The 27928-nt window shown below is 38.5% G+C and overlaps 1 protein-coding gene across 1 annotated transcript; it reads right to left on the bottom strand.

Annotated features, from left to right (window-relative positions):
• Positions 1 to 629: 629 nt before the first annotated feature.
• On the bottom strand, positions 630 to 27928 carry RMDN1 (regulator of microtubule dynamics 1). The gene is made up of 10 exons (XM_033126532.1): positions 27754 to 27928; positions 20972 to 21089; positions 16432 to 16528; positions 14648 to 14807; positions 9680 to 9769; positions 6879 to 6934; positions 5030 to 5117; positions 3761 to 3791; positions 1676 to 1809; positions 630 to 740 (listed from the first exon to the last, which is right to left on the bottom strand). The coding sequence occupies exons 1-10, from the start codon at positions 27880 to 27882 to the stop codon at positions 690 to 692; spliced, it is 954 nt and encodes a 317-aa protein (XP_032982423.1). The 5' UTR covers positions 27883 to 27928; the 3' UTR covers positions 630 to 689.

Here is a 27928-nt window from a genome sequence, read left to right as displayed (position 1 = left end):
TGTCCCCTGGGGAGAGGCCACCCACACACTCAGCTCAGGGGCAGTCAGGACGCTCCTTTTTACGGAACTTCACCTGCAGTGCTGGCATCCAGCCCCGTCTACTGAAAACATCTTCCTTTCCATTTCACCCTTGAGTTCTGCGTCCCTCTCACCCCAGCAGGGAAACAAGTCCATCCCCTTGTGAGATGAGGTCACATTTAAATGGGCTCTCGGATGCGGGTTCTGCCCTTGGGAGACTGGCTCCCACATCTGTGAGTTATTACCTGGTACCCTCTGTGGACCCTCTGCTTCCCGCCCCAACTGTCACTGCTGCTTCTGCCCCGTCTCAACCGACCATGAATCAACCCAACTTGAAGACGCCCCCCGCCCTCACCCCCCTCCCCACCGCCCCGCAGCCTCCTTTTCCTGGTCATCATCCTCAGAAATGTCACACCACTGCATCGCTGGTGTCCCAAATGCACAGTAACCTCTGCCTCTGAGCCACTGACCTCACTCTGATGGCAGTTACTTCTTCTGCACTGTTTTTGTGAAGAAACCTAGGATTCTGTTTGTTTAATCTGATAAATGGTCACCACACTAATGAAAAGAACTGAGAAAACAGACAGAACAGTTATGCTTAATGTACTTATAATTTGACAAAAAGGCAGTGTTTCCTAGATACTTCATGTGCTTTCTTCTCTGAAACATTTTCAGTTCTTGTCACTGAAACCAGTAAGCAACTGAGCGGCTTCTGTCTGTATCTAAAATGGAAAAACACGTGTTACGAAGGAGCAGCGCAACATGGACCAGCTGGTGGGGTCACGTTCGCAGAGTGGGCTGCGCTTCTGACTTCCCCCCAAGTAGGACGGCACGTGTGAGGGCGAAAGTCCTATGCAGGGACTGGGTGAGATGGGAGCTGCAGCAGCACTGCACAAGCCCCGCCCTGCCAGCTCCCTTCTAGAACTACGTACTTTGCTGTGTATAATGCGCACCCACGTTTTTGGCCCAAACTTCCAGGGAAAAAATCTTTCGTTTTAATTTTTCAATTCAAATTTTTATTTGTTTACATTTAGGTACTTATCTTTTGTGTTATAAAGGAATATTAGCATTTACTTTTTAACATATTATGGTGCAAGAAATGTTATGTAACAAATAATTACAAAACACAAAAACAGATACAAGGTACAAGAAATTTTATGTACCGGTAACAAATTTATGATATTTACTTATCATAGGAGGCCAACAACTCTTCGTCTGCACGTTCGTCATAAGTTCACCAAAACCGATTATTGTATTCCAGGGTATTATTTTGCATACGGATATCACTATTGATTTCTAGAGTTACACTTAACTCATAAGCATAAATAGAAGAATTAAAAACATTTATATATAACAGACATGAAATTAGTACTACCCATGTGTAATGCACATCCTTATTTTTCCTTTACAAATTTGGGCAAAAAAGTACGCATTATACACAGCAAAATACGGTACTTGGTCTGCGGAGTGTCAGTCAGGAGTAGTTGTTACTGCACCTGTTTGCTGACAGGCAGGCGGGAGTGTAAATGTCCATGCAGTTACACGTCTGAAGTGGACACTTCTCAACAATAAGCATTCAGACTGCAGATTCCTCAGCAGTCCCTGCTCCAGCTCATTTCGTGGTGTGTGTGCCGCTTCACTGGGTGGAGACGCTTACCTGTCTGTCCTGGTCCGTGTGTGCCGGGTAGTCTCTGGCTTTCACCAGCCAGAAAGCGGCAAGTTTTCTGTTGTGTAGCTTCAAATAAGTCTTTCCTAAAAGAAGCAAGTTTTTGCTGTAGAAGTTCGGGTCCACTGTTTGCAAGAAGGAAAAACAAACTGATCTCAGATGAAACAGTACTGTTATTGTTTGGTCTACATTCCAATAATACATTTGTATGGTCAGTACACATGTCCAAGCTAACAGATTCTCCTGTCCAACTATTCCTATCACCACCACCTGTAAAATGAGCATTTACTGAGCACGCACTCCGCCGGGCCCTGCACTGCACACCTGCATTTCCGTAGCGATTGACCAAAGCAGGTGCCCCCTCTAGTAGCTGGGACGAGGCTGGGCAGCAGGTGCGCTCCCCGGGGCAGGGCCTGGGCTGCCCGTCTCGTACCCTGCTGCACCCCCGTGCCCACAGCAGAGCCGGGAACCTAACACGCACTCCACACACTTGCCGAGTGAGAATGAAATGACACGTACACTACGCACACTGGATGGACCAGTGTGTGCTGAATGCGGGCCACACTTGGAATTTATGATGAAAAGGAGAGAGAAACCTGAGCACAACTAAATGTAAAAAGAATGAAAAGAATGCTTTGATAGGTGTACTAATTCTAAAGTACGGGGACCAAGGAAAGCAGGGAAAAAAGCAACTAGCTTTTAGAGGTTATTCTGGGCAGCGCTGGAGGCTGAACAGGATTTTAACAAAGGTGGGGAACTCTGGGCTGAGGGAGAAATGTCAACAGAAAACCTGAGAATGAAAGGCTGGGACGGTCCCGTGCGCTTCACTAGTTCTTTACCCAGCTTCCTGCTATCAAGCGGGACCCTCTATATTCAAAGCGCACTCCTTCCTGCATGTAGTTTAACTCCATTTGCTCCTCAGCCGGAAACTCTTCTTTAATTTGAACATACTGGTGAGATGCCATTGGGTGTACTTAAGGTTTCCTTGGGGTGAAGTCAATTTATTCCTCCATCTTTTTCTCATTTAGCAAATTTGCCCAGCATCATCCTAAACAATGATGCAACTGTGAGCCAATGAAGTCCCGTCTTGCCTGGTCTTAGACCCGTAAACAAATACTCCTGCATGCAGCGATAAGGCTGAGGCCCTTGATGGAGACACAGGAGGAGGAAGTCCTCCACCAGACGGGCCGGGAGGGAAGACCGCCCAGAGCCAGTGACCTCCGGGCCAAGACGTGGAGAAGACTGCACTGAACCAACGGCACTGTTTCCTCCGCAGGACCGCGAGACCACACTTTTCTTATCACCCCAACCCTCACGTCTCTACCGCCCTGGCTTTACATCCCTTTGGGGAAACGTTCCTAGATTCATCTTCATGACATGTCAAGCGACCATGATGAGAATGTCAGAGGAAGGCAGTAACAGTAAATCAGAACAAATGTATCACAGAGTGTGTTAACATTCAGACAGTTCTTTAGAAAACAATGGTTTTTTAAAAATGTTATCATGAAAGCATTTGGACAAGTCCATATGAATAGGCTCTCAAATTTAAAACAGTCTTTAATTTTCTGATTATAGAAATGTATTTGAGCCTTCTCTAGTTGGTGCTGCTAACATTAAAAAGAATCAAGTTAGGATGGGCTGGTGTCAGTTTTGTAGGTTGGCCATTTCTTCTAAGCACAAGTGATAGGAAAAGTAGACAATAGGAAAAGTAGACAATATCTGCAATGGAATCAAAACTGGCCTGGTTTAAAACCTGACAGTTCCATGGAAATGCCTCTAATTAGCTGTGTGGTCCTGAATGAGGCTGCTAACTGACAAAGCCTCCTCTCAAAAAGAAAGGCTGGATTTGAAGACATCAAAGGAAGGACCATTCCAGAATCACAGCTCTAAATTCAGGAGGGCCGAATTCTTACTCAGGTGGTCTTTGCTGAATAAACACTTTAAAAATTGTTTGATAGTGTCTAGTACAAAAGTGTATCAGAATAAATAACATTTTTCTTTTAAAAATTCCTATTATATATATAAATATTCGTACAATTTTAACTAGATTGGTATCTGAAATAAAAAATATTTTACCTTGCTCTGCCCTTTGAAAGTAGCCTAAGGCCTGTTAAAAAACACAACCGAAACACAATGAAAATGGTTAAAACAGAATCAGTATTAAAAAAATATTTTCTCAAATGATCTATTCCTATGTTAAATATAAGTCAGGAAGTACATTAAAATATCTTAAAATAATGGTCAATTCATCAACAGCGAGCGATAACAGCAAACCCGAACATAAGGTTGTTTAGTCACCAGAGCAGGGGACACGTGGCCCCTGCAGTCACAGCTTGGACCAGAGCCACACTGGTGCACGGGCAGTGTTGCCACAAGCACCTCTGCTCTTCTGACCTTTCTCTTCTGAAATCCTAACAGTGACTCCAGGGAAAAACTAGATAGAATCCAAAGCTGAACTCAGTGATACACAGGTTGTGCCGGTGAATCTTTCAAAGTCCTTTACTATTGAAATTTCTATGGAACATGTTACTGTGAGGCTGGAATTCTGCTAATTCTTTTTGTCCCACTTAAACTGTTTTTATAATCCATTAACTGACAACCAATTTCCCAAACAAGTAATTTGTCATAGCAGAGCTGACTATCTTTTTTCTTAGAAGGCATTCTTTTTAATAATAAATATTTCCCAAATGTTTTTTAATTATATACCCAATATACTTTACGTATAATTCTATGCTACAGCTTTCCAGGCCAAAAAAAACCCTCAAAAAACTCCTTATTATGATACAAGTACTGGGAAAACTATTTCCACTGATTTCCTTACTCTGAAAATGTTGTGAAGAATAAACCCAAAATATTTGCCCAGAAATCCCTTTCAAATTTTATTTTTAACAAGAAAAGCAAAAGGCCTGGAAAATACGAGAGAATAGAGCTTTTCAATACCATTTAAAAAAAAAAAAAGCTTCAATTACTCTTCCTTTGTTGTCAGTACAAACATGTACTTTATTTTCCAGGCAAATGGCTGTTATTCTGCAGAACGTGTACCTAAAACATGCTGAATGACAGCTTCTATAGTTCTTGTTCTATTTTATGACTTTTATCTGGTATAAATTTCAAACAGAAAACGAACGTAGATGTTAGCCGTGGGCTGCTCTAGCTGATAACACACCCGACACACCTGACTTGCCAGCCACTCACCTAGGAAACCCACTCACCAGTGTGGACAGAGGTGCTAATAAGCCTTGTGAGAAACGTGCTAGGCCCTCACTGCTCAGTCCAGATGTGTGTACACTGCAAACGGCCCCGCAGCTAGGAAACCGGCACTAAGGACACGAGGACAGCACACACCTCCTCATAGGTGGAGCTGGGAGGGGTCGCAAACAGCATTTTAGCAATCCTCCTCTGATACCAAGGCATTTCAGCAAACGTATAACACCTACAGGGAAATGAAAGAACATTCATACATTTGAACTGCACCCTTTGTTCCCTTAAAGACAGATACAAGAGGAATCATCTAGTGGACATGTAAACAGTTTGGGCTTGGCCAGTAGTTAGTAAGCTAGTCCTCCCACTGCATTCGTTATCCAGCCGCTGCCTCCTGATGCATCCGAGGGTGTATCGTGGGATGAAACGAAGAGGCCGCGGTCGTACTCGCAATGATCACAGTCTTCACCACTGAGGGCTCCTTTTCTGCCAGGTGCTACGCTCAGGGGTTCTCTCTCACCTTATAACTAAATGAGAGGGGATCATTTGCCCTATTTTTTCACATGGGACAAACCAACTCAGAAGTTAAAAAAGAATCAAGAAAAATTACCAAGCGAGCCTGATATGCATAAAACAGTGGCAAGTTTAAGTCCCCATATTTACGAGTGAGGCAAACGGTCACCACATGACGATTCTGACAAGTTTCCAAATGAGCAGGAAACAGTGTTGGACGTTGGAGTAGTCTGACCGTGTGGCCGAGACTGTGTCTCACTCAAGTTTGCTCCCTGGTCTCTGCCTCAGTGACCGTCCCTCAGCTGTCCCCCTTCCTCAGTAGGTGGTGCATTTCACGCGTCCTTCCTTTAGACCTCTTTTCAAAGAGTTTCATACAGGACTGTTTACACTGTTACGCCTCTTACAAGGAATATTTAGCTCTGCAGACTATACACCCAAAGAAAACAGTGGCGAACCTTCCTCAAGAAAGACTCTTAAACCAGGAAGCAGGTGACACCCTGGCGCACGCCCACACCAGCCAAGTACGATGTACGGTGGACAAAGGTTACATGAGAACACAAAGCTCCCAGTGTCAGCTGGCATACTCCTCAGATGATGGGACGCCTCGGACCCACTACAGACAGACGGCCTCTCGGCCCTGCCAGGTCTCTGCAGTGGACCGTGAGCCCATTTCACGCAGCCTGGGCAAGGAGAGTCTTTCCCACCCAACACGGGGCATTTTAAAGGACGAACAAAAGTTTTAAGGCCTGTGAGTCTTAGTACAGTAGTCCCCCCTTAGCCATGGTTTCACGTCCTGCAGTTTCAGTTGCCGTTGTCCAACTACGAAATGGAAAATTCCAGAAATAAACAATTCTTAAATTTTAAACTGCACGCCCTTCCAGGCAGCGTGATGCATCTAGCATGACCCGCTCCATCCTGCGAGGACGGGGACCGCCCCTGTGCCCAGCACCCTGCACTAGGGGCTCCCCACACATTAGTCACTTAGCAGCCACCTCGTCTATCACATCAGTGGTCAGGTGTCGCGCGCAGTGCTTATGGTCTGGTCACCCTTACTCCACCTCACAACGCCCCAAAGCGCACGAGCAGTGACGCTGGCAATTTAGATACGCCAGAAAGAAGCCGGGCAGTGTCCTTTAGGTGGAGAGGTGAGTTTACATAGGAACAAACCAGCACACGTAGGGCTTGGTACTGTCCGCAGTTTCAGGCATCCACTGGGGGTCTTGGAACGTGTCCCCCATGGATAAAGGAGGACGACTGTACCTGTTTCTAAACGATCTGCATAGTAAGGTTTAACACGATCACAATCAATTTATTAGTATTTTCTAACAGTACATGCCCGACCACTAGTTAATTTAATGGCTTAAACACTCTTGACTTCTAAGTAAATATTTTAAAATATTTTACATCTTGCTTTCCATATACTACAAAGTAAGATCATACTAAATAACACTGAACATTTAATTTAAATAAATTTTCTTACCAAATACCCATAAGGTGAATTGAGGTGGCATCTTTAGGGTTCAATTCAATTGCTTTCTAACAAGAAATGAGAAAATCAATCATTTATTTTTTAAACACCAATAAGCACTTTACTATGTTCGCTGAAGAAGCAATGATTTAAAAACCATTCTGCAACGCTGCATTTCAAGTCTGTGATATTCAATACCAATTTTCCCTCCTGATTCTGTAACTGGTTAACATTGTTTCCATACACAATTAAATGACCTGTACTAAGGTTACTGTTTTTTAGGGTCAGAAACTGATAACAGGTTGATGAGAAAAAACATGAAATTTGTCAGTGAAACTAATTCTGAAAATAGTAACCTATAGCGCTCACTGTTCTTTCTAAATTAAAAGAAAAATAACGAAGTTCTTTTTGCCAAGTCCTATATGATAATGAGTAAAAAGTACTCTTTCCTAAAAGAAAAAAGAACATCATTTTAGAAAGTCTCGTCCTGCATGCAGATTTTCCTCAACTTGCCCATCTATATTCAGCCAAGAAAAAATACTACTTATTCACAGAATTTGTTATTAGAAAATTCTGTATAATGTAAAATATGCTGATAATCTCCCTAGTTTCTATTTCCTATACGAAAGTCCGATGTGAATTAATGTAAAGAAAGCATAAACCACAGAATAACTTTATAGAAATTACTCCTCCTTTTATCCATTATTTTGTTAAACAGTAAGGAAATTTCACAGATTAACATTCCATTAAAAATAAAAGACCCCTTTTTAAAAACTGAGACCTCCTAGCTGATGCTTTTCTGTACACACACATTTTCACTTTCAGTTGGTAATGTGTGAGACACATTTTCAAATATTTGTACTGGTTACCAGTGTGGGCTCTGAAGCCAGATACCAGGGTTCAATCACAGCTCGGTGACTTCTGACTTTTGGACTTTGGCATATCTGGGTTTGCTTTTACAGAACTGAGAAGATACCACAGCTCCCGCAGAGGGTGGTGGTGAAACTGCAATGAGCAAGTAACAAGAGGTACTTAACACAGTCCTATGGTCCGTCACCGGCATCGTCCTCGTTTTACTTTTCTTAAGAACCAGGCACTTCAACCTTGCTTTACACTCATGAATATGAACCAGCACTGATCTCAAGTTCACTATAAATACAGTGGTACGATTTATAGTAAAATATATTTAAAGTGTATCCTTGCCCATTGGCAGGTGCACGAGAAACTCAAGCACCACATGAAATTATTTAACTATTTCCTCTGTTCTACCAGGAATGGCACAGATCCAGAACCAGTCTACGTGCAAAAGAAAGTCCATTCATCCTGTGCAATTGATGCCTGGGCTATGGGAGTTCAGCCATCTCATGGGAGGGAGGGGCTATTCTCAAGCAAAGCTTTTCATAATTCTTCCTGCCATTAGTTTAAGTGTCTTCAAAAACGACCAGAATAATTCCTTCTGACATTAGCTATAATAGTGGAATTTGAAGTAGTAGTATAAATGATAAAAAATGGTCATTTTTAAATATACTTAACACATATATATTTGAAAGCTTATATAAAACATTGTTTTTTCCCCAAATATAACCTGTAGCCTTCATTGTTTCTTTAAAGTATACGTTAATACATTTTCTGCAATTTTTCATTATTCACTTTGGAAGTTACTTGTCGTGTATTTTTACATCTCAAGACACAGAGTAATGTAGAAGATTTATCTAACGCCATGGAGCAAAATACTGTATTTCATTGAGTGTAAGATGCCATAAAAGTTATGACACGTCATTATTTTACGAGCCACTAAGAAAGGAAAGTGCTGCCAATGACCAGAAGGTGCTGTCAACGACCAAATACCACTGATTCCAGAACGCGCTCTGAGTTCAAAGGTCGTAAACGTGAAGACTGTATATTACTCAACTGAAATACACACGTGTACACACACTGCTGATGCCTGAATGAGGACCTACATCCCCTGCCTCCCAGCCCACAGCTCTTTTTCACTGGGCATTAAATACACTGGGCCCTGAGACTATACCCCAGAATTCACAAACGGTTTCATCAGCCAGCACGCGAGCACTAGCCCTACGGTTTCATCACTTCCTCTTCCTTTGCATTTCTGAGGCGGTGCAGAATTATAAGAAGGAAACAGGCTGGGCCTTCAGTGGCATCTGTGTGCACTTTGAGGACAATGCAGTAGAGTGCACGCACATCAGGAAATATGCAAAGTCCTGCAGCATTCCTGGCAGCTCAGGGCGGGCTTACTCTAACTACATAAATTAACTTGAGGGAAAATATGAAAACGTACAAACACACAGGTCCTGCTCGTAACCAGCACTGTCGCTGGGGGAGTGGTGAGCCCACTGTCAGACGGGAGGGTGGCCGCCCCCCCAGCAGCGAGGGCCTCGGATCGTCCCCTCCCAGACTCTGCTCCTGGCCCGACTTGGTTGCGTCTGCAAGATATTACTGAGTGTGCTGCCTGCACACTGGAATGTTCCCCTCGCAACGCTTGCTCTTGGAAGCCAGCAAAACTGCTGCAAAGAACTGGGTTTGACGAGTAATGATGACAAGAAACGTGGAGAAATGGTTACGGGTCAGAGGCCACCTTGCCCTTTCCTGTCCCAGCCGAGGGTCCCGGGGAACGCAGCGCTCGCTCTCCATGGACCCAGAGACACCAAGCACGACAGAAGCGCCACAGTGCAGTCAGCCCACCCAACCGGGAGAAACAAACTGTCACTACGTTTTTTAGGTGGTTTGCGATCGGCTTCAGGTAAGTGAAACAAATCTACTCAGAAAACTACGACTTTTAAGTTCATCAGTACCTCAAAATGCTCCTTGATGACGTAGGCATTTGCGATTTTAGCCTTGATGCCTTCATAATCTCCAACATCACTAATACAGATTGCATACCACTAAAAATAGAAGGAAAAGGTATCAGAAGAATAGCACTTAATAATATTCCATTCAATACAAGGCAAAACTGAGTATTCCTCAGTAGTCATTCTCATTCAACAAAAAGTTTTTGAGCATAAACACTGTATTAAATATGCTGGAATGTACAAAGAAAAGTGGTCTTGGCCCCCAAGGAACTCAAGGATAGGCTAGGACGTATCTTTGGAGAACTACAGTACAACACAGAGTAGTGAATCTCTAAGAAATCAATGCAATATGGGGGTAACAATACATGTCGACAGTCTGAATATACATTTAGAAAAATCTGCAACTGAATGACCATCATTTTATTTTCTCATCTTTTCTGGGAGCTACCTCTTCTCCTACATCTGCATTGTTAAGGTAACAACGGCCAGATTTGTCAGCTGTGACCTAGTCCCCATAGTCACACTTGGACAACAGAACCAGAATGAGCTCTTCGGAGTTTCTTCCCTAAGCACGGAATCCAAAACATCGAAGCTCCATAAGCCAGGTGCTGTGGAAAGTCACTAGACTTAGGAGAACAATGGTCTGTGGTGAAAGGACGTGCAGCTGACAGCAAAGAGGAGAGACGAGAGCCTCAAAGCAACTGAGGCTTCAATGGACCCTGCCTTTGGGTTCTGTGAAATATGTTTCTTATAATAAACACCCTTCTTTTGTTTGAGCTTATGTCTGTGGGATTTTAATAATTATAACCACAAAGACTTTAACACTTAAACTTCTGTTTAAATCTATTTTCCACCAAAATATTTTGTATCCTGCAATTTTATTAAAAATAAAAAAGTATACTTTAAATCACACACACACACACACACACACACACACACACACACACACCCCTCTGTAGACTATACTAATTTAATCTTCATTGGCAGACACCCAGTTGCTCAAATGCAGATGACCAAAGGGGTCACAGACGGTCTCAAACTTGATGCCCTGATCTTCTTCCATATCTCAGGGCCCTGGATAAAATCACCTCCTCTTATGCACTGAATCACCATATATATACACAACAAACAAAGTTTTCGGATGAATCCTGAACATTCTCCCTGGATGAGACTGGCATTTCGTGACCAATTAATTAATGATCACACTAGCAAGAGCTGATGGTAGGAGGTGTGATTGTGGGTGATTTTTATTTCCATATCTGTATTCTTTTTTTCAATTTCCAAAATGCCTATTGTCTATACTGAATTTACATTATTTTTAAAGAAACTTTTAAATAGATATTCTAGCTAAGAAGGGGAAACAGATACTAGATTTACCGTCTTGCCTGAAACACAGGAAAAAAAACAACAGACAAAATATAAGAAATAAAGAATCTCAAGATACTATCAGGTGACAGTGATACCTGAGAGACAAGAAAAAATGAAGCGAGCCTAAGAGCTACTCCACACGACCAGGAACAAATCAAGAATATCCACTCCTGCCCCTGCAACATTGTGCTAGACCTTCTAGCCAGGGAAATTGGGCAAGGTCAATAATAAAAGGTGCCCAGATCAGAAAGGAAAAGAGTAATGCTATCTCTATTTATAGATGACATGATCTTATATTGAAAACCCTAAAGAATCTACCAAAAAAACAAAAACAAAAACAAAAACCCTAATAGAATCAATGACTTTAGCAAAGCTACAGGATATAAAAATCAACATGCAAAAATCAGTTGCATTACTATACACTAGCAATGAACAATCTGAAAATGAAATTAAGAAAACAATTCCAATTATAATAGCATCAAATAAAATAAAATAGTTAGGAATAAATTTAACCAAAGAATATTATAAAACACTATTGAATGAAAAAAAGATCTAAATAAATGAAAAGATAAGCCATGTTCATGGACGAGAAGACATGATGCTGTTATGATAGTAACATTCCCCTAATTGATCTACAGATTCAATATAATCTTTCTCAAAAACGCAACTGGCTCCTTTGCAGAAATTTACAAGCTGATCCTAAAATTTGTATGGAAATTCAAGGGACTTAGAATAGTCAAAGCAATCTTGAAAAAAAACAAAACTGGAGGACTCCCACTTGCTTATTTCAAAACTTACTAAAAAGCTATAGTAACTAAGACATTGTAGTACTGGCATAGGATACACAAAAACCAATGGAATAGAATTGAGAGTTCAAAGATAAACCCATACATTTACGTTCAACTGAGTTTTGTCAAGGATGCCAAGACCATTCAATGGAGAAAGAACAGTCTTTTCAACAAATGGCGTTAGGAAACTGGATATTTATATGCAAAAAGAATTACTCTGGACTCCTACCATACCAAATATAAAAGATAACTCCAAGCGGAGCAAAGACTTAAATGTACGAGCTAAAAAATATAAAATTCTGACAAAGAAGCATAGATGAAAATCTGCATAAGCTTGGATTGGGCAAGTTTTTCAGATGTGACATCAAAAATAGAAGCAATCAAAGAAAAATACATTGAACTTCATCAAAATCAAAACTTGTGCATTAAACAGCACTGTCAAGAAAGTAAAAAGACAGAATGGGAGGAAAGACTTGCAAATCATATCTAATGAGGGACTGATATCTAGAAAATATGCTCTTACAACTAAACAATAAAAAGACAACCAAGTTTAAAAATCAGAATAGACATTTTCCTAAAGAAGATACACAAATGTCCAATAAGCACATGAAAAGATGCTCAACATCATTAGTAATTAGGAAAATATAAATCAAAACTAGGATGAGATATCCCTTCACACCAACTAGGATCACTACAGTAACAAGTGTTAGTGAGGCAAACAGTGGGTCAACCAACTATAAAACTAGTACAAAAACTAGTACAAAGGTTAAAAGACAAAAGCAGGAAGATCCTGTGTGATTACAACAATAGATTAAGGGACAACCACACATACATGCACACAAAAGAGTTTTTAAAATGACAATAAACAAACAAAGGTGAGTAAAATTTGTAGTGATTTTAGAATGTGGTTGAACTTAAGCAACCATCAACCTAAAATTGACTGTTATCAACATAGCTTGGTATACATGAAGCACATAGTAACCACAGACCAGAAATCTGTAAGACATACAAGAAAGAGAAAAGAATCCAAACACAACACTAGAAAAAGTCATGAACACACAAGAGAGCAAGAAAATAAGAAAGCAAAGAAAAACTACAAAAGTAATCATAAAACAATTAATAAAATGGCAATAACTACATACCTATCAATAATTACTTTAAATGTAAATGAATTAAACGCTCCAATCAAGACATAGGGTGACTGAATAGATAAAAAATAAGACCTGTACATATGCTGCCTACAAGAGACCCACTTCAGATTGAAAGACACACGCAGACAAAGTAAAGGGATGGAAAAAATATTTCATGCAAATGGAAATGAAAAAAAAGCTGAGGTAGCAATACTTATATCAGACAAAATAGATTTTAAAACAAAGGCTGTAACAAGAGACAAAGAAGGGCATTTCATAATGATAAAGGGATCATTTCAGCAAAAGGATATAACTCTTGTAAACATTTACGCTCCCAACATAGGAGGAGCTAAATAAATAAAGCAGATATTGATGGACATAAAGAGAGAGATCGACAGTAATACAGACCTAGTAGGGGATATTAACACCCCACTGACATCAATGGGTAGAGCATCCAGACATAAAATCAACAAAGAAACAGTTGCCTTAAATGACACATTAGACCAGATGGACTTAATTGGTATTTTTAGAGCCTTTCACCCCAAAGCAGCAGAATACCTATTCTTTTCAAATACACGTGGAACATTTTCCACCATAGACATAGAACATTTTCCACATAGACACAGAACATTTTCCATTCAGTTCGGCCACAAAACAAGTCTCAATAAACTTAAGACTGAAATGATATCACAAATTTTCTCTGATCCCAATGGTATGAAACTAGAAATCAATTTCAAAAAGAAAACTGAAAAACACACAAACACATGGCAGCTAAATAACATGTTACTAAACAATGAATGGGTTAACGAGATCAAGGAACAAATAAAAAAATACCAAGAGACAAAAGAAAATATAACGCAAAATCTATGGGACACAGGCAAAATAGTTACATGAGGGAAATTCAAAGCAATCCTACCTCAAGAAACAAGAAAAATCTCAAATAAAGAGTCCAATGTTACACCTAAAGGAACTAGGAAAAGAAGAACAAAGCCCAAAGGAAGTAGAAGGAAGGAAATAAAAATCAGAATGAAAAAATGAAACAGTTTAGAAAAATAGAAAGGATCAATGAACCAACAGCTGGTTCTTTGAAAAGATAAACAAAATTGATAAACAGTTAGCCAGACTCATCAGGAAAAAGAGAGCCTAAAAAAAATAAAATCAGAAATGAAACAGAAGTGACAACTGACACCACAGACATACAAAGGATTATAAGGAAATACTATGAACAATTATGTGCTAACAAATTGGAAGAAATGGATAAATTCCTAGAAACATACAATCATGCAAGATTGAATTAGGAAGAAACAAAATCTGGACATATAACTGAGGAAGTCAAATCAGTAATCAAACCTCCCTCCCCCCACCCACAAACAAAAGTTGTGGACCAGATGGCGTCACCGGTGAATTTTACCAAACATTCAAAGAAGAATATAGGTAATTCATGAAACTACTAACACATTTGTTCAAAACCAAGCATTCACAAAAGTAATTTATCAAACACACTAATGAAATTAGAATAAATGTTCAAGAACGCAAGGGAAAAAACTTCTTTTTGAAAAAACGATCTGAAAATAAATCTCTTCCCGACTTGAGAAGAGGACTAATTCCTTTTCTATGTAAACAGGGATAACAGACCAGTGCCCCCTCGGCACAGGGCAACGGTTCTGGTACTTTCGGCACCTCACCTTATGAGCTGCAAAGCTTGATTCATTTTTCTCTAGGGCTCTCTTTGCATACGCTAAGGCTTCATACACCAGGAGCTTTTTCTCCTCCGCGGAGGTTCCGCTAAGCTGAGCTACATCACGTGATGCCCGTGCCAAACGCCACAGTAACTCTGCATCTTCACTAATGTGAAATAGATATAAAACAACCATTTAACTTGCATTTACAAACTGCTCAGGGCCACATGACTAGTGAATACATCTGGTCTTTCAGGTCAGTGAGGACACAGCAAGCAACACGATATCAGATGCCATTATTCATAATATTAAATTTGTTGTTTTCTTTCACACAACTTTATTTGCCAAAATTTCCTACAAAATATCAAACCTCATACATAAATATAACTTACCTGTATTATCTAAAATGCAACTTCCTTAGAAAATATCTTTGTATTTGAATTCTCTAAACACTCACCTTAGAAAATTCAACATATAACTTGAGGCTTGACTTCATTGCAACTGTGCTTCAGAAAACTTACAAACTGATTCAGAAAGTATCACAAAATACATAAACAGACAGGATCATGTTAAGAAAAACAAAGCTCTGTGGCCCTAGCCCCAAATACAGGACCTGGCACACAACAGGTATATGATAAGTACTTGTTAATGAATGATTGGGTATAGTAATGTAACCTCAAAATACACCCTGTGCTTGACCGCGTCACCCATGCCCTGATACACAGCATGTTTCAAGGAAGGGCACTGGACTCCTTGAAGAACTGCCACTTACATATAATTATATAAAATAAGAAATGTTTAATAAAATTAAGAGTTACAAATATTTTAAAAACAAACCTTAAATTCCTTTTTATTAAATGTCTGCCTTTAAGCCTTACAATATTATATACTTCTTAACAAAAACAATTCATACAAAATTTTTAAACTAAAAGTAGCAATAGCATATCTATAATTCAACGAATATGGAGTAACTACCTTATAACTTACTTTTCAGGTAGTTACTGCAGTGAGTATAAAATGCCAAACTAGCCAGCCACCTTAAGTTACTGAAGGGCGAATGGAGCAGGAAAAATGGGCCTGACAGATACTTAGGAAGTAAAACTGACAGATCTTGGGGAAAACACTTGTTTGGGGAATCTCAGAAATGGAGCAGAAAATGACTCAGTATTTTCAGTTTTGGAGACAAGGTTGATCAGTGACCTGGCAATGCCGTTTAGCCTTATTTGACTTAATTTCTGGGACTGGATCTCTTTCCCCCTGTATCCTCTCCCCGCCCTCCCCCCCACACACACACACAGTGATTCTCTGGACTAAACCTGTGATCTATTAAAACAAAAAAGGTATTTTTAGTTTCTCTAAAAGACTGTTTTTAACGTGATCCATGGATACATTCAATGGTGGCATAAAATCATCCTAAGTAATATAAATCTTATACCAATAAAAATTTAATTTAAACAAAATGAGAAATATACAATATAGATGCAATAAACATATTCAACGACGACCTTGTATTATCCAAAGCAAAATAACAAAATGGAGAAAGTATTTCAGCATTCTACTAGAGTAAGCAGAAAAGCCTTTTCTATATCATGGCATACATGCAACATTTTTAAGTCACTTAATGTAAGAAAAAAACAGCATACTATCAATTCAACTCTTAAGAAATATTACTTTGAAATAAAAACTTTTTTAAAGCATAAAAATTTCAAGCATCAAGAATCATTTTAAGTGCCAAATAACACAAAAATTTTGAGGAAACTGCAAACCCAGTCCCATCATATATCACTTACCTTTCCTTGTACTGGGTCAGCAACTGATAAAGTTTTTCTGTTTCTCCACTTTCGTACAGGTAGTCTGCTTGTGCAAGGACTTCCTCAACTCCCGAGACTATAAAAGAAAGAAGAACACAGTAAGGTAGGTCTTCCCAAGCCAGACGACAATAATTCTAAGAAACACAAATACTTTCATATATAAGCAAAAGAAAGTAGATACAGAAATCCTCTATAAAGAGATCAGAAATTCTGCAATATGCAGATGTGTTGTAGAAATAAGTGTGACACTATCACAGTAAGTGATTTACTTAAACTATGGAGAATAAAAAATTAGAAAACTGATTCTGGTACTAAACGCGATACATTTTTTAAAATGAAGAAAGGAATTTCCTCTGAAGAGTTTGTGTTACCTTTCCCCTCTTTGCTGTGAGTGCTATTTTTAATTACCATCCATCATAGGAAATGGTATGATACCCACTGAAAATTATTAATTTGCACGGACTGAACCATAGTATTATTAGATTCTCTTCATGACTTAACTCGTACAGATATCACGGAAAGAGTCAAATCTGTCATCGAAAATTTAGATGATGTAACTACACAGAGAATCTAAAACTTGAGTAATTGGCACTATGCTCCGACCAAGTCATTAACTAGTTTAGACATTACTCCAAAGCACACAAAACTTATAGACAGTGTAATGCTCTAAAAAAGTTGACTAGTTACTGAAGAAAACAGTTGTCTGAATTTTGGACTATTTCAATTATCACTAAGGCATACACACATTTAATGTTGCCTCCTGTAAGGGAGCTGTATTACTCAGCCCTACATATAAGCCAATATTCCAATGTGTTCAGTGAAGTTTATTATGTACCTTGGTATGTTTTAATTAATCATAGTGCATTTGAGGTTAAAACATTTTTTTGAGTTTTTGAAAAATTAAAATCTAGATCAGCAACAAAAAAACACCTCATGAATCTGACACAACCATGTGAAGTGTTTTTTATTAAGTTAACATCATGATGTAATCATACTAGTTTAAGAAAAATTAAATGACAATAGCAAAGAAACCCTAAAATTAAATAAAGATTTTTTTTTCCACTCTTTAATCCTATTTCAAACTGGTTAGGTGCTAGAGTTTAATAATATTCCCACAGCTGGTTAATTTTTTAAAGTTTGCTTCCCTTTTATTCTTGATATTTATCAGTGGCCGATTCTCCAGATTCGGGTTATAACAACTCAAAGACTCTTAAAAAGAGTAAGTAGTAGTCTCAGCATTCTTAGCGGATATTTGTGCTAGGCAGAACAATGGCCCCAAACATCCTAACCCCTGGAAGCTGTGAAAACGTACAGCTTGCATGGCAAAGGGACATTACATTTGTGGATGGAATTAAGGTGCTAATCAGCTGACATCAAAGAAGAAAATTACCTTAGATTAGCCAAAAGGTGGGGCCAATATAAGCACAGGAGTCCCCAATGGGGAAGAGGTGTGACAGTGGGCCCAAGGTCAGAGCGAAGTGACTGCTGGCTGCAAGCATGGAGAAAAGGGACGGCCTCTGAAAGCTGAGACACCAGGAAACATTCATCCTGAAGCCTCCACAGGGACACAGCCCTGCCCTCACCTTGATTTCAATCCAGTGGGGCTCGCTTATCAGACTAAACACAGCTGATACGGTGCATCTGAACGTGCACATGACACGTGTATGATACGCATATGTGTAATAGCAAAATTACATTTAATTCTATTTGTTGATTTTTCTCCAACTCCCTGAGGAGACTGACAGAGACCACTGTCCTTAACATGATCTAGGAACTCTACATCTCATCACCCATGTAATTAAAAATGGAGAAATCTACTGAAAAATTTAACATACTTTAAATCATTTTTGTATTATTCTTTTATAACTTCTTAAATCACTGATCTCCAATTACTTTATCATACAGTACAACAGCACAAGCTATAGTATCCAGGCTTTAAATCTATATATGTATATATCTATATGTAGATATATACATATAGATATATACAGATATAGATATATAAATAGACAGACAGATAGATGTTTTTTCCTGATTCTGACCAGAAGTTTCTGAAATCACTTAGTGTGCAATTTATAAGGAAAAGTGCACTGCCTCTGATACTGCAGACTCACAGGCACTAGACCGGGAGCAGGCAGACCACTCACACACCTGCAAATCAACTGGTTTTACTTGTTTAATGCTCTGCACTTTTCCTGAAAATATTTGAAAATGAGCTGTTACTGACATCAAGAGACCATAGTCTATAAAATGGGCTAAACTTTCAAAGTAAATTAGTTTTCAACTTAAGAAGTGAATAAATATCCCAAGACGAATGGAGATACTAATTCAACCTACAGCCGTACAGTGAAAAGGTCAATGGAAAAACACGGTCAGTGATGTGACATAGTGCATATATAAGTTGGTAAACTTTGATTTTCTAGTTTCCTTGCTAAGTGTACTCTTAGCCAAGTGAGAGGAATGAAATTCTCCACCCTGGGCAAGCAAACAGCTCTATTTCTGAAGTTCCTCCAGGGAGCACTTATAAAGCAGAAAGTAAGTACTTAGATTTCCTAGATACGCTAAGATTTTTCTAGACACTATAAGGCTGTAAGTACAGCAACATCATAAACTTTAAGGCAAGACTTTTTTCACACCCTAATACTCGGTGGTACTGGGAGCGCTCGGAGCCTCCCAAAGTGCCCCGGGCAGTACAAAGGGATCCGTGTGCTGAGGGGGCACTGACCCGCTCTGCAGGGTCCTCGTACAGAGAATCAATAGAAGAACATGAAAAGGCAACGGTAGTGACTCTGTGAAGAGCATGTGAGCTGAGCCACTTGGAACCAGCTGTTAAGCATTTTACAAGTGAACTTTCACACACAGGCACTGTGAACGCATTAGCATATCTTGAGGGACTTTGAATTTTGCCTCTTTTAAGGAAATAATAAAAATTTTTCTCCTGGACTGCTTCAATTACTGCTGACAAGTAGGTATGTTATGGTAAATATAGACATAATCATTTAAAAAAATGAGTCCTACAATCCAAAATATATACATGCCCTTGGATTAATTTCTAAAACAGTCTCACTTTTAATGATTTAATCTCAGTAAATGTAGAAGAAAAAATATTTTTAATTGGCTTCAATGATCACGAAGCAGATCTAAAGATAATTAAGCAGAAGTTTTGATGAGTGTAATTAGTTGAAGACCAATTCCTAAAAAAATGAAAAATAGCAGAGAAGGGGGACAGATGACAATAAAACTTGTAAGGACCACCAATGAAGTTATATTTTCATAAGTTAGAAAAAAATGGTTTCTATAGTTTACCAATAATTGATGTTTTTTTTTCAAGGGCTGTGGCCTAATGTCACAAATTATATGAACAATATGCCAACAAACTAATTATAAAATAAGGTAATGTTTAAGAAAACAAAGCTAAAGAAAATCAAAAAAAGCTAAATGAATATCCACATTCTGTTCTTCGCATTAATGTTTTAAGTGTTCAAGTTATGCTTGAAAATAGAGAAAGGATTAAAAAACATAAGGCAGTTTTCATTAAAATTTGAAATAAAAACAACGAATTTAGTTTTCAGAATATGTTACAGCTTGGAATGTTAAAATGTTATTTTTTTTCAAAGTTTTATTTAGTGCTAGATTGGAACTAACTTTTAGAGTTATTTTTGTATGTACATACTTTTATTTTTACGTTGCAGAGGAAGTTGTGACTTCTTTTGAATAGTCTGTATATGAACATAAGCATAAGCCAACTAAAATGAAAGAATTAGCATGTACTGGATAAAAAGAATCAGAATTTCTATAATAATAAACACATATGACGTCATACATACTTCTAGACCACATGACAACTGTATACATATACCAGGCAAGTACTAGTACCAGAAGTACCAAACAAGTCTTTGATGCAGTCTCTCAGGCATTGCAAAAAATAAGTAACATCCAGCACCTGAATGTTAAATAAAAAAAGCTAGACGGCTAGGTCATTGCACCCGATTTCCTTTTCCAAACTTTATGAATTCTAGTTTATTCAAATGCTTGATATGTAATCCTATAACTACTATCTCTTCTTCAATAAGTTCAGAATGGTAGCTTTAAATAATTCTAAAGCTAGTGTAACACCTTAGCAATAAGGAAAGAAAAGAATCATTGTAGCTTTATAAAGTACGGATTGGCAACTTTTCCTATAAGGGATCCATAGAGTAAATATCTTAGGCTTTGCTGGCCAGATATGGTCTCTATGGTATATTCTTCCCTGCCCCATAATCCCTGGACCCTTTAAAAATGTAACAAACACTCTTAGCCCAAGGGTCCTATATAACTATAAAGTGTTAATAGGGTATTTCTCACTGAAGGAGCTCTAATTACTAGAAGAATATATATCAGACTGACAAGTAGAGAAAAGTAGAAAATAATCTAGCCTATAACGATAGTAATTTTAATGTCTATTCAAAAATAACTAAGTTATTAACAAAAAAGAACAAACATAAATCACTAAGCGTTCAGATATTTAGCTTAGACTTACCTTTGGCTGTGGCATGAACTACGGCAGCCCGAGAGATGACCTGGTAAGTTTCAAATCCCAAATAAGACAAGGCTGAGAATAAAAGGCTTCTTCTGAAAGCCCCTGGTTTTCCCATCACCTATGGAAACAATTATGAATTAATTAAACAGAAAATGTGAAGCAACTACTACACCAAGTTTAAATTACGTCACTTTTCTCCCACCCCCAAAGCAACCAATCCCAAGAATACTGGAAGTTCAGAATTTACTTCATCAAATGCTTCAGTAAAACGATTTCACGTTATTACTTTAAATGGAGTGCATGTTCTGTTAGGATTCATATGAGTGGTTAAGGGTGTTAGCTAAATCTAAGAATCAGTCATGCAGGTAGTGCTGGATTGGAAGATCTACATTTTATTTGAGGAGGCACGGATATCAAAATGGTATGAAATAAACTATGAGACACCAACATACACACACCAATTTTAAGAATAAACAAGATGAAAAACACAAAAAAATAGACAAGATGAAAATATCAAATATGGTTAATTTCTACACATAAAAACTGTACACAGCTTTAAGTAAAGATATCTTCAAAAGTGATCCACAAAACTCAGTTTTTCAATAAATAACGAATAAAGAGTATATCCAAAGAGATTTAGAAATTAATTTTTCAGAATTCTCAAGACCAATGGCAAAAGAGGAATATATGGGTCTCACTTCCCTTCTCCCACAACAATTTTTCTCTGTCACGTAGCGGTTTTTTTTTTTTTTCAATTTCTGTTGATTCATTCCCATCAGTATAAAAATAAGCTTTACTTTTTGTGATCTGTGTTCTTTCCCTTCTTAAAAGCAAAAAACAAAGCTTCCCCTTAACCCCTTCAGACTCATTTTCCAACTTCTCTTTTCAGCAAAACTCTTTTACAAACTTGTGTTTACTCTATCCCCACTTCCTCTTCCCATTCTCTCTCTCACACTTTTATCCCCACAGCTCCACTGAGGATCCTGGTGTTACTAAGTAACCAAGGGCACTGCTATTTCCTATGGTCATTCTGAATTCCCATCTTACTCGACCTTTCAACAGCATTTGATAGCTGATCACTCTCTCCTTTTTTAAAAAAAAAAAATCATGATTGGATGTTTAATTTTTTTAAAGCAGCTTTACTGAGGTAAATAACATACAATAAACTGCCCATACGTAATGGGTATAATTTAAGACATACGTACAAACCCATAAAGCCATCACCATCAGCACAATCGAGATAACGAACACATCCAGCAACCCCCAATCTCCTCAAGCCTCTCTGTAATCCATCCAGCCCCTTTCCCAGCACTTGCTGCGTCCTCTCACTCTTGAAACATTTTCACTTGGCTTTTGAAATACTACACTCTTGAATTTCCTCGTTTCAACACCTGTTCCTTTTGTTGGATCCTCATCTCTAATACCTCACTGTTCCGGTGTGTCCTGGGCTTAGTCCCAGACCTTGTTTTCTCTATTTGTATCATTTTGGTGATCTCATTTCATTTCATGACTTGTTACCATCAACATGCCAGAAACATGCAAATGTAACGAGCCCAGTGTCTCCTCTAAACTTTAGAACCCTAAATCCAGCTGCCTAATCAACACTTATCTCCACATGAAGTACAACAGGAACCTCAAGTTTATCAGCCAAAACAGCTACTGTTTCCCTCAGTTTTTCCTTTCACGGTAAATGACAACTTGATTCTTCTGATTGTGCAGGTTAAGAAAACAAACACAACCCACTCCGGGTTCACATTTTGACTTCTCCTAAGTATCCAGAGTAGGAATGAGGAATCAGGAATCCGACACATTCCAATGTGCTCAGTGCTTTATTATCTTCTTGAGCATGAGTATACAAGATATGAACCCAAAGGGATTTGAAACAAGGCAACAGCAAACTAGTCAATAAATTTGACATAGTCACATTTTTAACATTTAATTTTCTCAGTTTATTTGCATTTACCAGAAAAGCAAGATGGGGTGTTTGTACTTTAAAAGCTGGTGCCAGAGGTCTGGCTTCCAATCAGCCTGAATCTACGTGCTTACTAAAATACCACCCTTTGGGACACTGACAAATCTTGGCGTACCCTCCATTACTGGGAGCCACTAAGAATAAAGTAGGCTGCTTGAACAATCACAATGACTTGATGACACCAAGAGCTAGGGAAGGGTTGAACAAGAAGGTTCATCTGCTACATAAGCCACTCCTTCAGGCCTGGGAAATGGGGCTGTTTCATCCAGTGCATAGAAATCAACACAGGAAGTCAAGGAAAATGAAGAAAGAGAAAAATATGCTCCAAAAGAAAGCAAGATAAAAGCTTGGAAAATGACCTTAATGAAACAGAGAAAAGTAATTTACCTAATAAAGAGTTCAAAATAACAGTAATAAAGATGCTCACTGAGCTCAGAGGAAAAATGAACAAAGTAAGAATTTTAACAAAGAGAAAATATAAGAAAATGCCAAACAGAAGTCACACAGCTGAAGAATACAATAACTGAATTGAAAAAATACAAGAGAGGTTCAACAGCAGATGAGATGAAGTAGAAGAAAGGATCAATGAATTGAAAGACAGGGCAATGGAACTCACCCAATCAGAGCAGCAAAAAGTATAAAGGATGAAAAAGAGGGAAATAGCTTAAGGAACTTATGTGACATCGAGCTGACCAACATTTGTATTATGGGATTCTAGAAGGAGAAGAAAGAAAGGAAGAAAAGGGCACAAGGCTTATTTGAAGAATTAATTGCTGAATACTTCCTTAACCTGGAGAAAAAAAAAACATTCATTCAGATCCAGGAAACCCAGGGAATTAGAAATAAGATTAATCCAAAGAGACTCATAAGACACATTATTAATTAAAATGTCAAAAAACAAAGGAGAGAGTCAACAATACAGTAAAAGGCTCACATGCCATGATCAAGTGGGATTTATTCCAGGAAAGCAAGGATGGTTCAACAGCCACCTACAATCAATGTGATACACCACACTAACAAAATGAAGGCCCCAAATCAGTAACCACCTCAACTGGTGCAGAAAAAGCATTTGACAAAATTCAACCTCTATTTATGATAAAATTCTCAACAAGGTGGGAATAGAAGGAACATGCATCAACATAATAAAGGCCATGTATGACAAACCCACAGCTAACGTTATACCCAACAGTGTAAAGCTGAAAGCTTTTCCTCTAAGATGAGACAAAACAAGGATGCCAACCCTCGCCACTTTTATTCAACATAGTGTTGGAAGTCCCAGCCAGAGCAATTGGGCAAGAAAGAGAAATAAAAGGCTTCTAAATCTGAAAGAAGTAAAATTGTCACTATTTGCACATGACAGGATATTATATATAGAAAACCCTAAAGACTCCACCAAAAAACTGTTAGAACTAAAGACATACTCAGGCAAGTTGTAAGATATAAAATCAATATACACAAACCTGTTGTGTTTTCATATACTAATAACAAAAGATCAGAAAGAATTTTAAGAAAACAATCCCATTTACAATTCCATCAACAAGAATATATAAGAATAAATTTAACCAAGGAGGTTAAATTTAAAAATCTGTACACTGAAAACTGTAATACATTGATGAAAGAAATTGAGGAGGACACAAATCCATGCTCATGAATTAGAAGAATATTGTTAAAATGTTTATACTATACAAAGCAATGTGCAGATTCAATGCAATCCCTATCAAAATTCCAAGGGTGTTTTTCACACAAATAGAACAAATAATCCTAAAATTTGTATGGAACCATAAAAGTCCCTGAATAGTCAAAGCAATCTTGAGAAAGAAAGAAGTTGGAGGCATCACAGTCCCTGACTTCAAACTATATAGTACAAGGCTATGGTAATCAAAACAGTAAGGTATTGGCATAAAAACAGACACATAGATTAATGGAACAAAATAGAGAGCCCAGAAATAAACCCACACATATTTGATCAATTTATTTATGACTAAGGAGCCAAGAATATATCAATACAATGGGGAAAGGACAGTCTCTTCAACATATGGCGTTAGGAAAACTGAACAGATACATGCAAAAGAATGAAACTGAACCACTAAATTACACCATACACAAAATTAACTCAAATTGGATTAAAGACTTGAACATTAAGACCTGAAACCATAAAACTCCTATAAGAAAATACAGGTGATAAGCTCCTTGACTTCAGTCTCGGCACTGATTTTTTTGGATTTGAATACAAAAGCAAAGGCAAAAGAAGCAGAAATAAAGCAGTGGGACTTATGAAACTAAAAAGCTTCTGCACAGCAAAGGAAACCATCAACAAAATTAAAAGGCAACCTACCAAATGGGAGAAAACACTTGCAAATCATATATGCAATAAGGGATTAGTATCCAAAATATATTTAAAAAAACTCATACAACTCAATAGACAAAAAACAAACAATTTGATTTAAAAAATGGGCAGACGATCTAAAGAGACCTTTTTCCAAAGATACACAATGGCCAACAGGTACATGAAAAGATGCTCAACATCACTAATCATCAGGGAAATGCAAAACAAAACCACAATGAGATATCACCTCACTCCTGTCAGCATGACTGTTATCAAAAAGAAAAGAAATAACAAGTGTTGGCAAGAACGTGGAGAAAAGGGAACCCACATGCACTGTTGGTGGGAATATAAATTGGTGCACCCTCTATGGAAAACAGTATGGAGGTTCCCCAAAACATTAAAAATAGAACTGTCATATGATCCAGCAATTTCACTTCTGAATATTTATCCAAAGGAAATGAAAACACTTAACTCAAAAAGATATATGCATCCTCATGTTCATTGTAGCATTATTTACAATAGCCAAGAAATGAAAGCAACCTACAAGTAAATGTCCATAGATGAATGGATAAATAAATATGGTATATCTATACAATGGAATATTATTCAGCCATAAAAAAGAATGAAATTTTGCCATGGATGGACCTTGAGGGCATTATGCTAAAGTGAAATAAGTCAGACAAGAAAGACAAGTACCATATGATTTCACTTATATGTGGAATCTAAAAAAAAAAAAAAAAAAAAAATCCAAACTCATAAATACAGAAAACAGATAGACTGGTGGTTACCAGAAGCAGGGGCAGAGATGGGTGAAATGGGAAAAGGCAGTCAACGATACAAACTGCCAACTTTTAAAAATAAGTCCTGGGAATTTAATGTACAGTGTGGTTACTATAGTTAATATCGCATTATATATTTGAAAGTTGCTAAGAGAATAAATCATAAAAGTTCTCATCAGAAGAAAAAAATAACTGTGTAGAGATGGATGTTAACTAAATTTACTGTAGTGACTATTTACAATATATGTAAGTATCGAATCATTATTTTGTACACCTGAAATTAAAGCTATATGTCAATTACATCTCAATAAATAAATTAATTAATTAAAAATAAATCGGCCCCTGTAGGTCCCTGCCTTCTGATATTTACTCCCTTGTGTAATCCCGTCTCCTTAAATGTAGTCTGAACTTACTGACTACCCTGGAAGAAACTGAATATGCAGAAGTGAAGGAAATTGACAGAATACTATTATTTAATATACAAATTTTGCTTATTGTCCCAATGCTGTCTTTTATACCAACTATTTTCTCTCCCACTCAGGATTGAATCCTGATTATGTATTGCATTTAGTTGTCATGTTTCTTTAGTCCCTCCCGTTCTTGACTTTTGTCTTACCCTTTCTATCTTGCTTCTCTAGTTTTCAGTTTTGAAGCACAGTGGCTGTGTGCAGCGCATAGGCTCTGGAGATAATCTATCTGCCATCAAATTCAACATCTTTCTAACTGTGAGACTTAGACACATTACTTAATCTTATTTTAGTTTCCTCTTTTAAAAAATGGTTAAAGTGACAGTTCTGACTTCATAGGGTGGAAATGAAGATTAAAGGAGGCAATACTTAACACAATAACTGGCTATATAGCAAGACTTCAATAAATGTTAGCTATTATTACCTAAAGTATGATCACATCACTAAAATAGAGTTTTAAATTCACCGATGCTGTAATTTGAAAACTGGAACTAACCAGTTTCCTCCCACCCTTCTGCGTACATCATCCAACATCACCACATCTTCCTATAAGCTCTTGGGAGCAAAAGGGGCAAACCTTACTGTCTTTCATTACCGCCCACCCCTACCCAGTAACTCTGAACATAGCAGTCAAAAATGTGCATTTTAGAGTATAACATAATGAAACATCTAGTTCAAATGACATATACCGTATGCCCCAATGCCCAGGCTCGCTCTCCACTCCTGTTTCAGAAATAAACGAAAGCCCAGAACAGTGTAACACAAATGCCAAAACTGGTACTACAATCCAACATCTATCTCAGCATCCTTCCTTAACATTATGCAGGCAAAACGAGCAACTCAAATAAATAATAATAACAGTAATAATAATAATAAAAAGACCTCAATAGTACCAAATCTCTGCTTCTGAGTCGCAGGAATTTTCCAAATCCCACCACAAACGTTTCAGTCCGGTAGACTGACAGCCTCAGGTGTTGTTACCGTAACGGGCATCGCCGAAAGGGGACTTGCACAGCGGCCGAGGTTCTCCCCGCTCCTGCTGTTTTCACACAGGACGGACAGCGTTTCGGGGAGAGCAAGTGGGGGGACTCAGACAGGTAAAGAAAGAGGACCTGTCGGTCGCGGGAGTCTCCGGGGACGCCCGGCCCGAGTTCCTTCCTCAGTTCACCACTTTCCCTAAGGCGGCGCGGGGCCGCTAGCGGAGCGGAAAGCGGGAGCGAGGACGGCGGGTCAGTTACCTCAGAGCCGCCGAGTCGCCAAGGCCCGCACGTCCCGCGGCTGCCAGCAGCACCTGTCGAAAGCCGAAGTCCCGAGGCGATGCCACGTCCGGACGGGAGAGAACGCCAGAGCCGCGCAGAGAGCGCCATGACCTACTCGCGGGCTTGACACTTCAACTCCTAGGCCGCCGAGGAG

This window comes from Rhinolophus ferrumequinum, chromosome 14 (genome assembly GCF_004115265.2).
Source record: "Rhinolophus ferrumequinum isolate MPI-CBG mRhiFer1 chromosome 14, mRhiFer1_v1.p, whole genome shotgun sequence".
Taxonomy (NCBI): domain Eukaryota; kingdom Metazoa; phylum Chordata; class Mammalia; order Chiroptera; family Rhinolophidae; genus Rhinolophus; species Rhinolophus ferrumequinum.
Note: the sequence above shows the minus strand (reverse complement) of the source record. Positions and strands in the feature narration are given on the sequence as shown.